This window comes from Sinohyriopsis cumingii, chromosome 6 (genome assembly GCF_028554795.1).
Source record: "Sinohyriopsis cumingii isolate HCF-2022 chromosome 6, ASM2855479v2, whole genome shotgun sequence".
Taxonomy (NCBI): Eukaryota; Metazoa; Mollusca; class Bivalvia; order Unionida; family Unionidae; genus Sinohyriopsis; species Sinohyriopsis cumingii.
The window spans coordinates 91,803,888-91,827,670 of record NC_142966.1 but is presented as its reverse complement, the minus strand read 5'-3'; the positions used below and the strand labels follow the sequence as shown (position 1 = coordinate 91,827,670).

Sequence of the window (23,783 nt, the reverse complement as noted above, 5' to 3'; positions counted from 1 at the left end):
CATAGAAGGAAGTTTTTACTGGCCATGCAGGCCTGCCAATGTCAGTACTAACAGGTTCTCATCAAACTCCACAGACCTTGGGCAAGCAGTTATATCAACCCTTGCTATGCCTTTCCTGTTCCTTGTCACATAATAAGGCAAGAAATAATTTGGTTTCGAATTAGAACAGTTTGATCATATTCGTTGTACCATGCATACAACATTACTTAGGGTGCATAATTGTTCTACTAGGTAAGCAACTGAACTAGCATGTATCTCGTCGTAGATTGCTTGTGGCAAGAAGTACTAAAAGCACGGTATGCCCGCGTATTTTACCTTTACCAATACTCACTCTCCTGTAGATTTAAGGCAAGTTTGTTTTCTAACTGACACACTGGTCTTTGGATCTTGTCAAGGAGTGAACATTCTCCATTTTTGTTCTCCAGCTATAGGAGTAAGTGTTACATTTGTATTTTATTTGATACCTGAAGCATATTTAGCTTTTAATGTTGTATCGTGAAATGATGCCTTTACTCCTACGCGGATCTGAAACATTATGAACTTTTGAATTGTTACAAATTGCTATTAGGGGTTTAATTTCGTAGCATGTATCCATAGATTTTAATTCTGTACCCGTTATTATGACCTTTGGTTTCATTGTAGCTCTCTGTACCTGTCGGTACCTGTCCGTATGTCTATAAGTAAGTCTGTGCGCATGGTTGATCCAAGAAGGGTGGGCATGGCCAATACAAGTGGGCCAACCCAATTTAGGAGAACTTTGTGCTGTCGGTGTGTATGTGTGTGCAGGTATCTCAGGCTATCTGTCTGGCAGTCTGTGTCGATATGGAAGATGATGTAACCATCAAGGCCATATGAAGACGAAAGAGCTAATTTGTAAACTTGTGTGCATGATGGAGCCTGTCTGTGGCTGATACAAGTGTGGGCCACCCAAGAATTCAGGAGAACTGTATTGTTTGTTGGTGGACACATTTGCAAGTTTTTACAAATATTTTTAAATCATATGGCTGCACAAATGACTGAGTCATATGTTTGTTTCAGTTGATTGTTTCAACTGAGTACAATTGGGTCATTTGATTCCATGAGATTATTTGAATCTTATTTTCATTCCATGAAATTATTTGAATCTTATTTTCTTTCCATGAGATTATTTGAATCTCACTTTCATTACATGACATTACATGAGATTATTTGAACCTTATTTTCATTCCATGAGATTATTTGAATCTTATTTACATTCCATGAGATTATTTGAATCTCACTTTCTTTACATGAGATTATTTGAACCATATTTTCATTCCATGAGATTATTTGAATCTTATTTACATTCCATGAGATTATTTGAATCTCACCTTCATTACATGAGATTATTTGAACCTTATTTTCATTCCATGAGATTATTTGAATCTCACTTTCATTACATGAAATTACATGTACATGAGATTATGTGAATCTCACTTCCATTATGCGAGATTATACGAATCTTACCATCATACATTTTAATATATGAATGACTTTTTGTTTTCCTATTTGTGAAAGTCTGGATAAAGTAACTGAATGAGATGCGTGTTTAGAGCTTGAAAGAATCACTGTATTTGTAGTATACATATTTTTATTAATTCATATCATAAACTTCCATCTTTCATCACAATGTGTTGTGCTGTCATTGATCCAGGCATCCATTCAGGTCTATCAACTTCTAAGACCAGTTGTAAGTAACTTCAAACTAACACCAGTCAGATATTCCTCTGGTAAGCTTTTGTTAGTACTGATTAGTAAGCACAAAGTAACCAAAACAAAATGAAAACAAACTTTCCAGACTTTCAATGAACAAAGTCAGCAATATTATTTTAAAAAATAATTGTCGTTTTGGAGAAGCAAGGTCAGCCCTGAATTTGCACTCACCTTATCAGGTTAAATGACTGGGAAATTCACCCCACCTTTAACATGCCTTTCAAGCTGGCTGAGTGAATTGTCAAATTCGCTCTGTATGAATTGTTCATAGAAATGTACATGTACCAATATCCAGATTGCCAAACCATGTTGGCTTCATATGCTCAAGATTTTCCTGTACATACACTCATACATATTAACACATGTGCACACGGACAAGTATGCACAAAGCTAAACCTATTTACTCAAATATATTCACTCAAGAACGGACCAGACTTCAGTTTATATCAAGAAGGAATATGTCCACGTTGGGATAGTTGTGTTGATGAAGGTCGTTATAACTGGTACAATATTTTTACGATCAATTACAGAATATTTAAAATTTGTTAGACTGTTTGCTTAAACCAAGGACAGAAATGAACATGGATAAACAAATCTTATCAATTCAAATATATTTTTAGGTAAATAATTTGCTTTGTCTAATTAGTAAGTGTTAACGGCTTTAAGCTGCACGTGTAACAACTAAACTTTCACAAATATTAATGAAATTATTCACTATTAATTAAATAAACAAATCACTGAAAATTCATCAAAAGTATGTTATAAATTCACTCCTGTTATTCCTAGTAACATTAAGTTAAGTAGGTCTGCATCATAAAAAATTACTCTGTATACATGTACAGTACAAGTTACAGAAAAACTAGTCATCTTACCTTCACTTTTCTTATACAGCCATGTTTCTATGCTCCACAACCACAAAAGACATCAAATTCTAGTCAACTCTCAAAAGAATTACTTTATTGTTTATTGTTACCTGAAAACTCCTCCTGTCATGATGTTCTCTGCCAAATTTACTCCAAACTGGTTCACTTTTATTTTTTAGAAGTTAACAAATTGCATTAGTCGACAAACACATGATGCATGCAGGACCACATTATAACCTCACTTGGCCTTACATAATGGGTGAACTAAAAAAAATGATAATTTTGTATTTTCAACTGACCATTTGATTGACAAATAAAATAAAGCACAGTTACATTGTGATTTGAACTACCTTCTCTTGAAATGGCTATGATCCAAAAGAATGTGAGTACACACAAAAAGATCCCTGTAAAAATAACATCCTTTATTCGAGGTGCTTGCATTGATCTCTTTGGACATTAGCCTGTTGTTGCTGTTGTTGTTGTTGCTGCAGTCGATGCTGATGTAATCAATTTTAACCAATCGAACTGTTTCAAGGATTCACAGGTCTTCACCACACTAGAGAGGGCCTGAACAGGGCACATGGCTCACAAGGTTGACGTCATCTGCATTCTCCAATTATCTCCTGCAGAATACAAAAGAAATTGGGACATCATGTAACACTAGAACAATCATGATAACCCTGCTGTAATTTGCTATAATTCTCTTATCTATAGTTTCTGTTATACTACCATATACATAGGTGAAATAGTTCTGACTGAAAAACAGGTAAATGAAGCTTATATTGTCTTTGATGTCTGACTAAATGCAAGAATTCTTGTTGTTCTTACTGCCTCTGTAATAGGTTGACCATTGGGTCAAGGAACCATTGCAAGGTCACTTTACAATCAAACATAATCCATGGGAAATAAATGTAGTGTAGAAAGACTCCCCCCACACATACACATTCAAGCACCCATGCATATACAGCATCAAGGGGATACAGAATTTGTGATAGTATAGTCCTATAGTCCTTTATTTTGTTTACCATCAAATCAGACCCAAATAAATATACATGTTTGTGTGTGATGATTTTAGCCTATATTACCAACATATTACAAACTGTCAGATGATGCTATAAAACAAGCATCTGAATTATAACATACCTTTCTCAGTTACTGGTGAAATAATGGTTCCCCCGTTCCCAAATGAAAATACATGCTTCTTTCTTTTCAGATTTGATTGCAATATGTTTTTCCAGTTTATAGTGGTCTTTAAGAAAATCTTTCAACCCATCTAATCTAGGCCTATTTCACTTTACATACAGAGTTGTAGTACTTGGCTACAAGAAAACAAAAATAAAAAGGTTGCTCATATATTCCATTTCTACTTGTATCTCTCAATATAACAATTTATGCACTCGGCATAATATACGTTCACTTTATTCTGAATCCAGTGGGACACATCATTCCACAGCCTGATTATCACATTACATTTCCAAAACAAATGCATTATTGTTCCCAGGAACTTTTTACAAAAAGTAAATTTATCAGTGTCAGACAATATTTTTAAAATCTTATACAGAAATGATTTTATTGGTAAAATTCAAAGAGTAACATGGCATTTAAACCAATCTAATTTTTAGTTTCTTGTTATTGTAAAATCTTCAGGTATATTAGTCCATGTATCCATATTCAACTTGAAAATTTCATTAATTTTTTTCACTAGTTGATTTAACATCCTTCTTCAAAAGTGATTTGTAATATTTTTTACATCCTTTATGGTTATAAGAGACAATACTTAAATGAAGAAGGATAAATGGTCTGACCAGTATCATTATATTCAGCAGTAACTTTTTACATAAGAACTTTACACATTGAACAATAACTTGAAATACAAGGAAATTTGTGTTGAGACCGTATTTAGCATTCAAGGTATCAAAGTCATTAATAGTTCCATGATCTGTAAGCATATCATCAACATAGATTATATTATGTTCAAACCATTTCCTTAGAAAATGGGTACGTTGTTCACCTTACAAGGGAGTTCATCCAGAAACTTGTTTTCATAACATCTTTTCCTGTCCTGTGTATATTCTTCTGTATAACAGTTTTCAAGCCAGTAAAACATAATGCCAAAAATCACTTTTTGTCTTTTTGGTTAATGTCATCACATTTTTATCTCCTGACCAGAACAGGTACATAACCATGCATATTTCACATCAAAACAAAATGACCAATTTTCTATTAGGTAGAAGAACTCTATGAATCCATGTTATTTTCAAACCTAATATAAATTTATCAATATCTATCACTGCAGCCTTTAAAAAGTTTTAATCATAACCACTTTTTTAACTTTGATTCCCAGATAAGACTTTGCAGAGGATTTGGTAACGAGATCAATAAATGATTAGACTTTGGAACAATTTAACTTTTAAAAACTGTTACCAATTGATGTTAAGGATATCTTTTCCAAATGTTTAAAACAATGTTTTTAACATTTTTATTTTTATTTCAAAATTCAACTATATTATTTTATACAAATCCACCAAAAACTGTATGCCCAGTGATGTAAATTCAGTCACTCACTGTAATTTTAATCTGGGATTAAATGTTTCTGCATTTGACTCAATGTCAACACTGCTCTCATTTTTGGAAATTTTAAGTTTCAGTCATGAAATCCTTGCAAACAAGTTTAAAACTTCTGTAGAGAATAACAGGGATATATTTTATATTTGTATTATTCTTTGATAGTATAAACAATATCTGCACATAATAAGAAGAAAAATGGTGATTTTGTCAAAAACCTCTGGAAATTTTGAAAAACTCTTAAAGAAAGCTAATCAGATATTACAATAAAAAGTTTAGGCCCAGTGCCTTAATACTGGTTCTAAAAGTAAAAAACGTCATAACATTATAAATAAATCTCCATGAAAAATAATATAAATTGAATAATAATAGTACACCTGGAATATTTAACTCTTCTGTAATGTGCATAATATCATATATAATCCTTGTATTTTCACCAATGTATGTAGCGTTCCTTTACAAAAACAATTTGATCCTCAGATAGTATTTCATTAGAACTGACCTAATTCATTCAGCAATACATTAAGTACATGGTTCCCACGCTTTTCTACAGATAAATTTTCCAGGTCATTTCCAGGGTTTTTCCAGGATGAAATTACATTTTTCAAGGTTCAAATATGACCATTACTGAATGGAATTAAAGAACATTTTAGATTATAAAACATGCATTTTCTAAATCTAAAGATGTTTCTCTTTCAAGACTCTCCAAAAGCATCAAAGTCAGAAAAGATGATCATGTACAAAACAATAAAATGTATCACATGAAACAAGTTAGATTATATTCCTATAAATTTGCGAGTAAAGTCATTTCAATGTATAGAATAAAAATTCTAACTTTATTTTGCTGCAATATGTTGCTAGGAGGGAATAACATAATGAAAATAAATTGTTTTTTTTCTCCTTTCAAACCTTAAGCTATATATATATATATATATATATATATATATATATATATATATATATATATATATATATATATATATATATATATATATGTATGTGTGCATCTTATAGTAAGTAAACAGGTCCTATTAAAGTATAAAATTTAAAAAAATAAACGCAAATAATTAGAATCTTGCCTTGTAACGAAAAGAGTTTAACCCTGAATTTATCAGCACCAATAAAATCCCAAACATGATTTTTCAAACAACCTAATCTCCTTCAAGCGATCTGGTTAAAAATCCATCATTTAAAAAACATTTTCAAAAGGGTTGATTTAAATTTTGACAAAAGACCTTCAAAATTATATACTATTGTCTAAACAAAGACTGGATTTTCTGTATAATCAACTTGTCTTCTTGTAATTCGTTAACCCAGTTCTCAAACCCACATTGATACAGGGGCTCATAATTTGGTATCGAAAGAAAGATTAGAATGTGTATTTTGTAACAATATATTGAAAATTTAAATATAATGTTTGTGAGTTGAAAAAATTTAGAGATACTTTAGGGATTATTTTCTCAGCACAAGGTCATCATATGCAAATTTTCAAACCACCATCGGAAACGTGATTCATTCCCCATTCAATGATGAACACCTCATTAGTATTCATTAGGTTTTTGTGACCCACATTTGCAAATCAAACACACTGGTGTCAACGCACGCTCACAGGAAATAGCAATTAACTGAGCCGTCAATTTTGATAAATGATTACATGACCATATGGTTATACAATAAAAAGTACATATTAATGAAATTTATATGCTTTTGTAGATAATTCAAAGCCTTTTTAAATAAAGTTTATTTCATAAAAATGTTATTACATGTATCAGTATTGATTTTAATACAAATTCTGTGCACACAGTGCAAGAAAAAGTTGATTTCAATCTTCGCCCAGTTTACCGATAAGGAGTAGGCACTATCTGGGGTTGCTACTCATATCGTTTTTTAATATATAATACAAGGGATGACAATTTCTCATTTCAGCTCTGAGATTCAACAATTAGGACTACAAATTTGGCTTAAAACAAATAGCAGTCTATTTTCTAATCCGCATTTTCTCCGATATTTCCACACAATTTTTCATACTTGGACATTTAGGTTGGGTCCTAGGGTCATTGCAACTGCATATCAAAACATTTGAATTTGCGTGCGGTAGCGACATATGGTAGACACTTACCAGTGGGCACAGAAAATGTAAACTTATGTTATATCAACTCATACCTGCATGAAATCGACAGGAAAATCATTTATTTTCTCAGAAATGGCAAGTATTACAATCACTGTTGTTACTCCGCTGACAGACAAGACGAAACTACGGAGTAGATGAAACCTGACCCAGTACTCGCCATTTACACTACTAGTCATATGACTTCACAAACCTCAAATGACAAGATCGGAAGTCCAACAATCATGTAATATCAACAACAAACTCTTTTATAATGTTGTTGTACAGATTTTCAATTATATTAAATGAAAGTCAGTTACTTTTTGTAAAAACCAGCAATTTGGCCGGTCTGATTTATCAAGCAGAGATCACATGTCAATGTGGAAGTCACAAGATACAACAAAACTCCAGAAGTTGTTCTTGGAATATATAAATATGGAGATTTTTGTGTTCTTTCGTTTTTGTATTTTTATTACAACCAGTATATAACTTTCACTTATTTTTATTTTTTCTCTACAACATTTGCTAATGCAGGTTGTTAGATTGGTGTACTCATGCGACTAGCAATGCAAATTGCAAGTACCAGGTCACATTTTATCAATGATGTAGTTTTTTCTTGTTTTTCAGCAGATTAAAGACATAATGATTTTAATACTCACAATTTCTGACAAAATAAGTAGTTTTTATATCGATTTCATTCATGTATCACTCAATCTAACAATGTTTAAAGTTTGCTAGGCCATCCGGTAAATGGCAATGCTGGCCTCTTGTGATGCTAGAATGGTTTTCATACCTAACATGTAAGGAAAGATATGGATATTGTGCTGCCTTTGAAAATAAAAGTCAACTAGACGAATCTAATCCACTGGGCATTTGGATTGACTCAGGATATATGTTTATTGCAAGCAACCAAATTATCCATACTGCACCCTCCCAATATTCTGGTTAGAACTCTATATATTTAACTCATGATCAGTTTAGTTACGACTCAATTATGTGACTGTTTCAAGCATCAAGTGGTGGTGGAAAATTCCTGGGGTTTTCCTGACTTTCATCAATATTTGCAAAATTCAAGGACTTTTCACGCATCTGGAGAAAAAATCATTTCTCTCGACTTTTTCCCAATTTCCCGGTAGTGTGGGAACCCTGGAAGTAGAGATATTGGATGCCAGTTCCTCAGGAATACCTTTGTTTATCATCCTTGTGAATGCAATTTGTAATGCCTTGACTCACTCAAACACAGCTGAAAATGATCCAGCTTCATATCCTTCAATACTTGTTCTAACTACAAATTCCTTAATGTCAATCCAAAAGACTTCAAAAATTCATCTGATCCTGGTCTTTTTTGAAACAAAACCAATCAAACAATGAAGCTAATGCAATGCAAAGGCTGTCAACACTCAGCTTAACATCTCTGTGGTACAAAACATAGCCCAGCACGAATATTATTTTCCATATAGAACATCATAGGACATTTGCAAAAACGTTGAGAAATTACTAGATGAAAATGTGATTATTGATTCTTTTCTCTATTAAAACACATCATTGCTTGATATAGTTGGTTTTATGGCACAGCAACACTAGTAGACTATTTTGTGCTTAGGTATATGGGGAATGAGTCCGGCATGCTAACCACTGAGCTTGCACAATTTCCTAAGAAACCAAAGAAAATGATGAAAATAGAGCTTTTTCCATTTATGAAATGGTGTTTTTGTACAATGTTTTTGTTACATATATATATATATATATATATATATATATATATATATATATATATATATATATATATAAACATAGCTCTTTTATAAAGGTCAGAACCTTCTTCATGTGAACATCATCACAGATTGCATCCCAAGACAAAAAAGGTCACATCCATTAATCACCTCTTATGACCAGCAGCAGAGGCACTGTACATATTCTACATCAATGAGCATGCTGGAGAAACTACAGTCCATTTAGGACATCCAAAACATCAAAGTACTGAAAACACTAATGGCTTAGAGGACTTTGGTGATGCTAATTTACATGCAATCAAAGTTAAGAACATGACTCAAAATAAAATGCAATTCATGGTTCTTTAACTATCATTAATACAGAGCTAAAATAATCTTTATATTATTATTCTAAATTTTCTTTTCTTTATGTGCCACTAGAGAATTTCTACTACTATTGAGGAATTACTGTCATGATTTCCTTTGAAAATCATTTTCTTCTATTGTTTCAAGTACCATCACCAGCGGAAAAATGTCCAAGGGAGGTAACTTATATAATAATCAATTACATAAAACTAAAATTACCTCCCGTGCAATTTAAGAATGACACAAAAGTTCGGTGGATCTATACTGTACTACTCACTTTAATAAGAACATATAGGTTGTTACTTTCATTAGTAATGCAAACTATATAAACATGGAGGGATTGACATCATTCCAAGCCCAAGATCAGAGTCCCTTAATGGGAATGATGTTCTAATGGCAAAATGAATTTCCAAGAATTCAAGACAGGACCACTTCTTCCTTATAAATGCTGAGTTAAAAGCATCTCTGACATCTCTGGGTGCATGCGACATAAATCCAATCAATCGATTACTGCTGATGGTATAACTACAATACAAGAACAGGTCATCACAAGGAACAAGGTCTGAGACTGAGTTTTTTCCCCGCACAATCAAAAGGACAGGTATTTCTTATACTATCCACTATCACACAAACAACATTAGCGTTTTGCAAGACAGTACAATAAAATATTTTAACTATAACCGTGGTTTTAAATATATCATTTTCTCAATAAAGCCCTTTTTAGAGCTACTAAACCCCAACAGAAAATGGCAACCAATATAACACCAAACGTAAGCGGAGAGGCTTTTCCTAAGCAATTCTTTAAAACTGACGTAGAGGAAATTGAACAAGGCCGTCTAATCAAAGCATATCATGACCAATGGGCACAAACTATTGACTTTTCCAAAATAAACAGCACAGATAGACCTTCCACAAATGGAAGTTTTAGCGGCACTGGCTGCTAGAAGTATCAGCTCCCAAAATATGGACACACTGTCCAATATAGGAAGAGAGATATTCATAATTTATCCCAAAAAGAAAGAATTAATGCTGCCAAAAGGCAATATAATTCTTTGTGAGAGGGCAGTCAAAGTTACCCCCCTCCACCTATTACCAAGCTAATCCAGAGAAAGTACACAGACGTTTACATCTCAAGATTTCCTACGGAAATCCCTCTATCAGTCTTCCAAGAGGGATTTGAAAAAAGGACAGGTGTACAGATAAACAGCACCAAATATGATACCTACAAAGCAATTTCTGGACTATGTACTGGAAAAATCATAGTAAGAGTTAATCACCAAGACGATGTAAAAATACCAGAACTTTGAAAATGCTAACCATCAATGTTGCCATCAAGGTGGGTATCTTGAAAATGTTTCCTATCTCTGCTCCTTCCAAATGAATGTCATTTTTATTTAAGACCAAGTAGTCACCATAAGAACTCTACTGAAGAAACCCCATGACAAAATGACTTTCCATTGAAGAGTAGCGGAAACAAAAGTTTGAAGATGACTACATATTGGACATTTTGTCAACATGATTTCAATTTGGGATGCACATCACAAGAACTTTTGGTGAAGACCCCCTGTCAATATGACTTCACATTTTGGAGGAGTAGCAACATTTCAAGATGGTTGTTGTAGTGGCCATACTGGATGATAATAATAATAATGAGGACTTTGTATAGCGCCTAATCTTTAGAAGCTCTAAGCGCTTTACAACATTAGACAACACCTATATAATAAAAACATAAAATGATATGATTACAAAAACAAACACCATGAAATTAGAAAACATAAAAAAAACATGCTAAAAATATTAAGGTAGGAAACATTATTAGGTCTATTAAGTTTGTTTTTGCAGTCGAAATAAGTGAGTTTTAAGAGATCTCTTGAATGGGATCACTGTGTCTTTGCATCTAAGTTCAGTGGACAATTCATTTCACGTTGCTGGGCCCTGGTATGCAAAAGAACCCTGTCCATATAAGTTTGTTTTCATAGTGGGAATAATAGCGCCATTTTTATTCTGGACTAACTAGATAATAGGGTGAATGTGTGTGTAAAGTTTCATGCCAATCCTCCAGTTAAAGTTGCTGTTGTTCTAGGGTTTAACACCATTTTTCAGCACAGATAGGCTATACATGGCGGCCAGTATAGCTGGTGGAGGAAGAACCCTGGAAAACCCAGGGAAGACCCACCGACCCACAAGAAGCTACTGGCAGGCTTTCCCACGTACCCACGCTAGCCGAGCCTTGGACTCGAATCCATGCAGACAGAGGTGAGATGGCAGTGATCTGGACTGGTGAGCACTTTAGACCACTCAGCCACTCGGGGCCCCATTTAGTTAAAGAGGAGGAGCAATAACAATGTTGAGCTACTGGATGAATGGATGGATGGATGGATGGATGAAAGACCATCCCATCCCATTCTGGTCCTGAAGAACTACAACACATCTGATACAGTTTTAAACTCATTCAAAAAAGTTTCCAAATAAAGTGAATGACTTAAAAATTTATTTGAAAAACATTTTAAAACAAATCTGATTGAGTTGTATATCATTCAAACTACCTTAAATCACATGTCAACAAGTTTAGAATGCATCACATACAGTTTAAAAGGCTTTTCAGCAATACCTAAATCATGTTTAATTGATATTTTAAAGTTGTTGGAATGGTATCATAACTTAGAATGATATTATAACTTATTTAAAATTTAAACTCTTTTATCTAGTTTTTAAGTCATCCGAATGACTTTTAATTTTGCTTTGCAATGACTTTTAAATTTGCTTTGCACAATATCATAACTGATCAGAATCATATTTAACTCATCTGAACAAGTTTTTTAATCTGCTTGAACAAGTCCAAACCTTGTCTAAAAAAATTAAAAACAGTCACTGGAATGAATTTTAAAACTCCTTTATTAACAAATCATTCATATGAATTACCAACTCATCCAAACACATAAGACTGTCTTCTAAATGGGATTCAGAGATGCACAAATGAGTTGCAATCTCATTTGATTGATTTTTACAAGCTTGTTAAAATAAAACAACTTTTTCAAACAAGATTTAAAGACACTCTATTTAGTTTTAAACACATTCAAACAAATTTTAACACTCGTTAAAATTAAAATTTAACGCTCATCTTCATTAAAAACACATTCAAACAAATTTTAACACTCATTGAAATTATATTTTTCATATGTCCCAAATAGGAAATTATATGGGGAAAGATTGAAATATGACGGATGAAACCTAATGTCAATAATGTTAAATGGCACAACAGAAATAGTTAAAGTGCAACCCTTTTATGGTAAACAAACAACTGAACATGTCTATGCTTATATGGAGAATGATTTGTTGACTACACCAGTATGATGGAAATTCTAGTGCCAATCTAGACTATGTATTAATCCAGTGATAATTCTAAAAGAACTGATACTTTTATATCCTTCTACATGATAATGTGAAATGGTTGAAATTAAACAAATCTCAAGGTCTCATCAAGCTAAAAACATGTGCCAAATCTGGTTGAAATCAAACAATCCTTGATAATGTAATGCAGCAGACACACAAGAAAGGGCAATTAAGGACCTTAACTTTTCCAAATGGTAATGAGAACTAAGTCACTCATAGTCTAATACAAATTTGGATTAAGTGTAATGATCATTGGTACAGTAATGATGGAACAATCAGGGGCAATAACTTATGTAACAATAATAATAATACTTTATTCAGTAATTTAGGCCACCAGCCCATATTACAAAATACAAATAAATATACTGAGTTCCATTGTGTATAGTAATTAAATGTGGTGTTCAGCATGAGAATACATACATAATTTCCCATAAATAGTGCATAAAATTATAAATGTATGTCATGAGTTGTCAAAGACTGTCTTAGATGAAAGGCCAAATTATATTAAGAAAGATTTCTTATAATGAATATATTACAGTGACTCCTAAGGGTTAAAAGTTTTTCGACAAGTGAATGGAAACAATAAAATTCGTCCGAAATAATTGTTTCTTAAATGGTCACAAGCTGGAAAAACTAAAACAAGATGGAATTCATCTTTTACCAAATAAACATTATTTTTCCAGCATAATTCACAGAACTATTATTTCTCTCTATCCTACTATGCCTACCTGTCTCTATTTTCAGCATATGTGCTGAGCACCTATATTCAGCACATAACTAACTAAAAAAATATGCTAATCAACATGATAGTTATTTTGTCCAGTTCTAATCCAGTTTTATACAGGTAATAATACACACATTTACATGAATTGTTAATATCATTATGCCAGTTTTGGAATACTGTTTCCCTAATTCCTTGCAAAAATAGTGAGATCAATTGTTTTTTGTCTCCAACATCTTGAGTTAGCCAGATATACCCAAAGCCAAAGCGAAATAACTTTGGTGGTCCAGGCTGGTTTCATCTAATCTCTTCAACATTTATTTTTTTATTTTATTGCAAATACATCAGTAGAGTTTTTGCATTGAGTAATTATAAACAAAAGCATACTTAGACCCAGATGATGGCATCATAATATGCTCAATCTAATTTTGTTATATATACTGTTTTCTTAAGATAATGCTCGGCCCATGTGGGTACGGGAAAAAGCTTGCCAGTAACTTCTCATGGGTTGGTGGTTCTTTCCAGGGGTTTCCCGGGTTCTTCCTCCACCATTTATACTGGCTGCCATGTATAGCCTATCTTCTGCTGAACAATGGTGTTAAACCCTACAACAACAACTTCTTAAAGCAATGTAGCACACCAAAGATAGTTAAGTAGCAGTCTCAACTGGCCTTCCCATCTGAGTAACTCTAATTTTTTTTAATACTTTGACCAATTAGTAAAAATGGCTATTGATTTAAAGCTAATGGTGGCGCTCTACAGTTTTGTATTTTGCATAGGGTTAGAATTTTAAAGAAAAAGAATTTCCCCAGCTTTACTCACTGGTTATACTCGCTATTTAAAACAGACTTTGTATATCTTAGGTATAATTCAAAGAACCTTTAATTCCCATTATTTTGGTATATGATTGATGGGTGTAATATGGGTTATAGAGTATACAGCTTGGCCTTACTCCAGATGTGCACCTTTCAAAAAAGTGCTAGCTTCACTTGGACATTTTCACTTCCTGAACTTCAGACGTAAATTGTGTAAAAAAGAGCGAATAACTTTTTTTTACATTTTATATATTTGGTAATTCCTTCTTTGCACTTTCAGAAGCTGGTATTGTTTAGTCTGGCAAAATTCATTTTCCCTATATTAACAGCTGCTACGGTTAGTGTACTTTAGACTAATTCAGGCTGATTTTTTAGCACAAGGGAGCAGTCATTTTAGTTAACAGTGTGCTTACATCATGTACAATTTCCAAAAGTACAATATCCAAAGAAATATCATCCACATTACATCACTGTAGCATAGAGGTATGCCAACATTCTCTCCATTGTGCATGTTTTAAATGCAAACACCTTCACCATACATACGTCACTCCCTCAAAAGTACATAATAATTGGTGAGCACCCTCTTAAAGAGAACATAGGTATTATTACTGTATGATTAAATTTTGATTGTATGGCTGAAACATTTAAGTTGCAAGCATCAAAACAGTCCTTTTGAATAATTCTCCTGTATTTTCTCGCCACAGAACAGTATTTGTGAGTGTCAGAGTCTCTAACAAGTCTAGCCTCCACCCCATGATAAAAAATGAGCTATTTTAAAAATGCACAGTAAACATAGCAACCAATGTTATGCTGAATGACAGGAACATGAAACTAGGCAGAATTATTTCTGAGATATCAACAATGAATTTTACGTCTGAAAAGTAATGGAACAGATCTGTTCATACAGATCAAAGGTCAAAGTGTAAAATATTTGCCTATTGTTTAATATGAAGAAGTGAATGTGATTTCTCATCATTTTTTTTTATTTCATTGCAAATAAATAAAAAGAAACATTTTCACAATATATTTCTTTTATTTATTGCAACTGGTTTAAATTTAAGTTGACCTTATTCCTGTATTCTAAGACTTCTAATTTCCCCATAATTAAGGTCACTACTCACACAAACATGCCTCATGGCAAATTATGTAAGCAAGAGCAAAATGAGCATAATTAGATTATTTTCATGCTTAACATCAATATGAATGTACCATTTTATTCAGAACATCATACATAATGATATGAAAATTTAAAAAAATAAGTGCATATATTTTTATATTTGCTTTAAGGTGGCGCTCTACAGTTTCATATTTTGCATAGGGTTCAAATTTTAAAGAAAAAGAATTTCCCCAGCTTTACTCACTGGTTATACTCGCTATTTAAAAAAGACCTTGTATCTCTTAGGTATAATTCAAAGAACCTTCAATTCCCTTTACTTTGGTATATGATTGATGGGTGTAATATGGGTTATAGAGTATACAGCTTCAGGCCTTACTCCAGATGTGCACCTTTCAAAAAAGTGCAAGCTCCACTTGGTCATTTTCACTTCCTGAATATCAAAGGTAAATTGTGTAAAAAAGAGCTGATAACTTTTTTTACATTTTATGTATTTGGTAATTCCTTCTTTGCACTTTCAGAAGCTGGTATTGTTTAGTCGGGCAAAATTCATTTTCCCTATTTTAATAGCTGCAATGGATAGTGTACTTTAGACTAATTCAGGCTGATGTTTTAGCACAAGGAAGCAGTCATTTTAGTTAGCAGTGTGCTTAGATCATGTACAATTTCCAAAAGTACAATATCCAAAGAAAGATCATCCACATTATATTAATGTAGCATAGAGGTATGCCAACGTTCTCTCCATTGTGCATGTTTTAAATGCAAACACCTTCACCTTACAAATGTCACTCTCTCAAAAGTACATAACTGGTGAGTGCCCCCCCCCCCAAATACATGTACAGAGAAGTCCTAAAAACAAATGGCTGTTGATTTCAATCTAATGCATTTACAGAAAAGCCCCAAGTTATCTAAATATACATTAAACAGGATGTTGAGATAATCATTGATTTAATTAAAATCTCACAAGAAGTAGATAGAAGAGAATAAAACTCATCTCAGCAAGATAAAGATGCACAACAAATTTTAAATAATATCAAGCATTCATAAATAGGTAAACTTAAGCTGCGGAAACACATCTAGTAGACAGGAAATCAAGAGTCGTTAACTCCTCTACAACAGGATGTAGAAATCTTTATAAGGAACTCGTCCAAGGATCTCATTATAAGTAATAATAATCACACATACAGCTAAGTTCATTAAGTTTGGCAGCTACATGTACAGTACTTGGGAAATTCAACAATAACCAACAAATAAAATTTCTAAGACAATGAAAATGTTTTTCTTAAATATTTGCATTATCTTGTTTACTTTTCACATCAACAGAAAATACACAGATCTGGTTATGTATGAGTTAATGTACAATACAATTTAATACATGTTGTGGAATGAATGAAGTTAATGTACAATACAATTTAATTCATGTTGTGGAATGAATGAAGTTAATGTACAATACAATTTAATACATATTGTGGAATGAATGAAGTTAATGTACAATACAATTTAATTCATGTTGTGGAATGAATGAAGTAAATGTACAATACAATTTAATTCATTATTGTGGAATGAATGAAGTTAATGTACAATACAATTTAATACATATTGTGGAATGAATGAAGTTAATGTACAATACAATTTAATTCATGTTGTGGAATGAATGGAGTTAATGTACAATACAATTTAATACATGTTGTGGAATGAATGAAGTTAATGTACAATACAATTTAATTCATGTTGTGGAATGAATGAAGTTAATGTACAATACAATTTAATTCATGTTGTGGTATGAATGAGTTCATATTATAGTGTTTGCAGCATTGCAAATGCATTTCCTAGCTGGGTGGGTTTTCTGACTAATGGATTTTTGTTAAAAATACACATGAACAGTTTGTAGCCAGTCTACAGGTACACTAGATATTTCCATAAAATGCTGTATGACAGAGTAAACCAAAGTACATGTTTTCTTTTGCGAACATTAAATTCACTCCATGGCTTTGAGAGGGTTTAAAAATTATGACAAGCAGTAGAGCAGAAAGAAATAATTTGAAAAATGTGTAAAACATTAATGAATTAAATCACTTTCAGCCAATCATTAACAGTATTCCATTCAGATTCTGAAATGAGGAAGGTGACTATTATCCCCTTCCAAAATAAAAGATACAGAGCATGTTAAATTCTTGCAACTTCATTCTGTGTCGGTACATAGGTGACAATATATATGTGTGTGATTTGGATTCTTAACATAGCATTAATAATTTTTCAGTGTGGCAGTTTATAGTTATGTCTAGTACTGGGGCATCAATCATGCCGTAGACTTGTAGCACAATGTCCCACCCAGTCACATTATCCTGACACCAGGCTGACCAGTCCTAACACTAACCTCATAATGCTGAGCACCTAGCAAGGCAGCTATTAGAAGCATTTTTAGGAATCTTTGGTATGACATGGCTGGAGTTCAAACCCATGACCTCCCGCATCTGGTGACAATACTGATATCCAGCACTAAAAATTTACCAACTGAAAAATATGTCATAAAGCTGCTTTCAATTAACTTCATAACAGTCAACTTTCACAAAAAAAACTGTAGAACCTTATCTGCATTTGCTGCCTACAGATTCAAGAGCGTTTGACTAATTTATGCATTGCATCACAAGTAAGACAGCTTACATGCACTCTGGACTGTTTATATTCCTTAAAACACTGAAAGTACTTTGACATGAACATTTTTAGTACATGAAATTTTTCAAAAATCAGGTCCAGTTCTGACTTGTCTCTATCAGATTGTTTAGAACTGAATTACCCATCTACTTTGTTGTTTGCATAAAACTAAGCTGACTAGTAGGTAAACCCTTTCAGTTTTCTTGAAAAAACAGATACCAAATTATAAATAGTAACTACAAACATTGAAGTTCAGCTACTTTGAGCATCAAAATGAATTTCAATGTCAGTTAAATGTTTGACCTGTCACAGATGATGGCACACAGAAAACCTTCTACAAATACTGTATACTTAATCTTTATTCAGTTTTAAGTGACTGCAGGGCAGCTTTGACTCCTTTATCTGCCCTCTCACTACCCTATCTACCATTGTGACTACATTAACCAACAGTACAGAATACTTTTCCAAGATTGTACGAGCACATCATGTCTCAGTAATATCTGAGATGTTAATGGGTTGTGAGATTTAAGGTTTTGTTAGGCTTTCAAAATGGAACAAGAATTGAAAATATGATGAAATTTGATTTACAAGATATGGTATTTCCAAGCTGTGAGTAGACCTATAATTTCTGCATCAAAAGTTGAGGCTTTTTATAAGGTAGCTGGCTCAAGATGGTGCCATGGCATGTTGCCATCACAGAACTAACATTGTCTTCAGCTTTCAAATGATCTATATGCATGGTCATATGGCTACAATATCATTCTCAAGAGCTTTCTTTGCCATAGCTCTAGTAATTGCACTAGCTGGTTATAAATCAGGGAATTCTTTTTCAATAGGATCGACTTTCTGATCCAAACAAGGCTTGTCAGTAACAAGTGGATTAACTACAACCTCATCTCCAGGTAGGTTGTTGCCTAGTAATAAATGAATGCCCTCAATGGGTAAAGTATACACTGTTCCAACTGTCACAGGTCCTGAGACTAAGTCTGAGGACACATTTACACAATGGAGAGGAATATTAACAAAACCATACTCTAGTCCCTGAATAAGAACACTCTCATTAGAAGAAGACCTATCAGAAAAAGGCAAAGTACCTGATAATAAAAGACTCTGAGAAGCTCCTGTGTACCATAACATTTCTGAATAGGGATAGGATTGGCTGAATCACTCATGTGTGATATAGAACTCTTCTATATGGATGGTTCATAATTCTCCATAATAAGATCAGACGGTGGTTTACTACACCCAACAAATGTATTGCTTTCAATACATGACTGTGACCTTGACCTCTTAGAAATAAGAGCATTTGGAATAGGCCTGTCTGATTCTGTTGCTTTTTTTCTTCAATTTGTAGCAATCAGAAATAATGTGTCCTTTTCTCTTGCAATAGGTACACATAGGAAGAGACAAGGTTCTTGAATCAAGCTTATCAGAACCTTCAGTTTTAGAAGTTGTTCCAGTCTGAGATTTAGAAGGGCTGGTATTAAGCTGAAACACTTTTCCACCAAAAGACTGTTGAGTAGAAGTCTTATTTACAAAAGGAACTTTATGAGCTAAAGCATAAGTGTCAGCAGCACAAGCAGCATTTTCCAAGATTTCGATCTTATGCTCAAGATAAACCCTAATGTCACTATGGACACAGTTCCTAAACTCTTCAACCAATATGAGCTGTCTGAGACTTTTGTAATTTTTATTAACCTTTCTAGAAGAGCACCACCTATCAAACTGTCATGCTTTTTCCCATGCAAATTCAACATAGGACTGGTCAGCTTCTTTTTTATAGTTTCTGAATTTTTGCAGATAAGCCTCAGGGACTAACTCATAACCCATCAAGATATAGTCCTTAACTATATCATAGTCAGTGCTCTGCTCTAGTGACAGTGAAATGTAAATATCACGAGCTCTACCAGTGAGTACCATTGCAATAATAGAGTCCAGTACTCTCTTGGCCACTTAAAACTCTCAGCAATTCTTTCAAAATGAAGAAAATATCTGTCTACTTCTTCTTCCACAAAAGGAGGTACTAACTTGATATTTCTTAAAACATCAAAAGTAGGAGTGTTTTCCTTTTGATAGCTCTAATTCTTTTAAACGAATTTGAAATTCCCTTTCATCCTTTTCCTTTTGCATTACATACATCTCTTTCTGTTAACTGTATTTGTTCTTTTTTTAACGGCACATCTTTCTTTCTCTTTTTCTTCCTTTAGTAACTGCATGACTTTCTCTCCTCACTCTCTTTTTGCAACTCCATCCATTTTATTTCCATCTCTTTCTGAAACTGCATTTGTCTTTCATCTCTCTCTTTCTGAAACTGCATTCATCTTACTTCTGTCTCTCTTTCAATTTGTATCTTTTCGATCTGAAACTAAACCTGTCTTATCTCTCTAATTCCCCATTTTCAAAATTTCCAACCACTCCTGAGTAAAATTCAAATAAATTCTCTACTTTTGATGATAATTTAGAAAAAGCTTGCCGAATTCACTACAGATTTAAAAAACTTGGGGAATTCAATTTTCAAAAATATGAAATATTTCATCCAAAATTCAAAATTCTGGACGAGTAACCAATTCTTATGTTACATGTTTAGGTTCAACTAAACACCTGAAAGAGTGAAAACAACAAGCTTTGAAAAAATATAACAAATTATTTATTTCCCTGTAAAATTACTGCAAAATGAAAAAAATAAAAACTTACTGTTTCAAGAATCAAATCCAAAAATAATCCACGAATAAAATCTTAGAAGTCCTAATACTGAAATGTTCTAATGATTTCAAGTTCGAGTCCCAACAAAGAATCAAAGATGGAAGGCAATGACGTATGTTGTATCTTGTTCAATGTTGTTATCTACAGTTCCTTATAGAAACACAACAAATAATCCTCCGGTTTTGGAAATCCAAATAATTTTTTCAAGAAATGTCTTTGTTCAAGAATTCTGAATGAACACAAAAATATTTCCAGTGAAACGAATTAATCTTTTGGAATCCAAATAATCTGAAGAAAAATTAACATATAACTCGAAAACTGGCTTCAGCAGAAGGAAACAACTTGACATCAAGCGTTTTTAAGGCCAAATGAGATCATTTCTCTAAAAAAAATGGTTATACAGTAATTTTGAGACACAGAATGCATACGAGTATGAGTGTCACATGATCATGTTTACATCACATACTCTCAGTATGACCCTGACAAAAACCAATCATTTTACTCTAAGAATAAAAGTTGTTTACTTCACTAAAACTATTTACATGCCTAGGGTCACATATCCAATACAGCTTTGATCTGACCCTGATTATTTCCACAACAAAAATAATTATTTAAAAAAAACTTGCTAACATGGCTATTACTAAATTTGAATTAAGGTCGTAAATATTATGTATTTATAGAAATGAACAGTCAAGGTCAAACTATTTTCTGGAAAAAGTATGAGTTTCAAGTAAACAGAACTATATTATTTTGACATATGATGAAAAAAAAACATAGAAAGGTTTTAAAACTTACAAACAATTAAAGATATACTATATATATATATATATATATACACACACACTTGTCTAAATTAATGCCTATAGTTAAACTGTACAGGTTTTAAGACATTTAACAATAATAATAGACTAGTGGGAAACTGAAATCCTTAATAGTTCTACCAAAACTTAAAAACTTCAAATTAAGTTTTCTCCATTAAAATGGAAATAAATTAAAAACTAAATGTTTTTAAAAATACCTTAAAAATCATACCATTTATAAATTATATACACATACCATCATGTTGACCTATTCTGTGCATCAAGTAATTCTGCACAACAATGATGCATAAATATTACATAAGAAACACTAGGGTAGTGTGAAAAATCACAGGGGCTCATATTGCCTGTCATACATGTACAATAATAACTACAAGGGAGGACACTTGTCTCCTTGCTTGCACGACAACGTGCTGAATGGAATACCACCTTCTCAACGGCCAAATGAAAATAAGTTATAAATACATGTAAATACAGGACATAATTTTCTTTCAACCAATGACAGGACAGTATACCATTTAGTGGGATCTCACTTGCATATTAAGCAGGTGTGATCACGGCCATGTATAGCTACGATGTCGTAGCCTCAACTTGATTTGTTGTGGTTGTCCTGTCCACGAGGAACGAGTAAGGGTACTAATATTAGTACTAGGCCGTGTAGAGCAGTAGCGTGGGAAAATGATTTGACATTCCTTAACAGTATGATATTATGTCAAACATTTTATAGGGATACACAGTCGAATGCTTGAAATATCTGCATTTATTCTTAAATAGGTCGAGCGAGCAAGGAGACATGTGTCCTCCCCTGTAGTTATTATATAGTACATGTATGACAGGTCAATTGTAAGCAACGATACAAGCCCCTGTGCGAAAAATCAGTATTATTTTCTGCAGAATGTTCGGTGATAATTGCCGCTTTCAAATGGTAAGCATTGCAGTATTTTCTTTTGGTCAGTGGATCGAATTTCGTATCTGTTTTGTGCCAATATTGGTGACGGAAACCTTAGATGCCCAGAAAAGCCCGACAGCGGTGTTTGTGGATTATGGGGGGGGGGGGGGGCTTGAAAAAATTAATGTTGCTACTCATCTTAATCTCTCATTTTCGGTTATGACCTAAGTAGCACGTCCCAGTTATAATCAGAAGTGACTTTTTTGGGAATAACAAGCTAAATCAGAATTTAAGCAGGAACACGTCAATCACAGTAAGTTATTTAAGTATACATGTGGCAACAACAACAAAAAAAACATAGTCCACGAAAATAGGTGATTATCGAAACCAGATCCTTCTTATCATGAGAAAATGTATCATCGCTGACATGCATAAGAAAAAGGCACGTACCTTTCTTTTCAAAAATAATGCGTGTGTGCGTAAAATCCAATTTTTTTCTATGCAAAGGCCAGCTGGTTCGATTAGAGAACACCTGGCAAACACTAGCAGACTGCACCCCTATTGTTCATTTTACTTGTTTAACCGGAACACCAGGTAAATTATTTCCACAATCATTTCATCCCAGGATAGTTTCTAACCGTTTTATACCGTATCTTTTCGTCAGGTGCGTTTAGTCGCATAAACGTGTTACTTTTGCATCTGAATGTGTGGGTTTTTTTTAAATTATCGAATTTTACTTTTGGCTTCTTCAATCTATCAAGCAGACTCTGGTGATGTGTTAATTAAAGGCCACCGTTGAAGGGACATTGCACTCAATCACACGTGCTGCAGACAGTTTTGATATTGCAAAATCTCTATGGAGACACGTTCCATCATGAGACTTTATAGGTCTGCAATATAAAAATTATGAAAGTTACAACGATGTTTAAGCATATTTTTTTAAAAATATTTGTTACAAGTGTCATTCCTTGTGTTTAAAACCAGATTAGATGTTAGATGTGAAGCAGCGGGGGGGGGGGGGGGGGGCGAATCCGACATTTTGTCCAATCGTTATTTGGCTTAATTAATATTTCTGCACTCAGCGGATCCGGTGTAGTCAGCGCCTGGTAAAAAAAAAAAACGACGTCGGTCCATCCTACACGACGGTGACGTCATTTGTTTTAATACACTTTTCTGCGCGCCGATCCCAGCGTCGTCAGCGTCCGGTAAACACAGCGACGACCGCGTCGATGTCATTTCCCCCCCCCCCCCCTGCTGCTAAGAAGTTATTTACAATGATCTTACAAACAGAGTGATTACTAACTCCTCCTCTTGTAGATCAGTTAGGTTAT

General features: G+C 33.4%; 1 protein-coding gene across 1 annotated transcript in view; it reads right to left on the bottom strand.

Moving 5' to 3' along the window:
• LOC149797444 (alpha-1,3-mannosyl-glycoprotein 4-beta-N-acetylglucosaminyltransferase B-like) overlaps window positions 1-23,025 on the bottom strand; it is a 77,676-nt gene extending 54,651 nt beyond the window's left edge. The window contains exons 1-2 of the mRNA XM_089962256.1: window positions 22,903-23,025; window positions 2,945-3,217 (exon numbers count right to left, since the gene is read on the bottom strand). Of these exons, the coding sequence (XP_089818382.1) occupies window positions 2,945-3,035 (91 nt within the window). The 5' untranslated portion in view covers window positions 3,036-3,217; window positions 22,903-23,025. The remainder of the gene's footprint in view (window positions 1-2,944; window positions 3,218-22,902) is intronic.
• Between the last annotated feature and the right edge of the window lie 758 nt (window positions 23,026-23,783).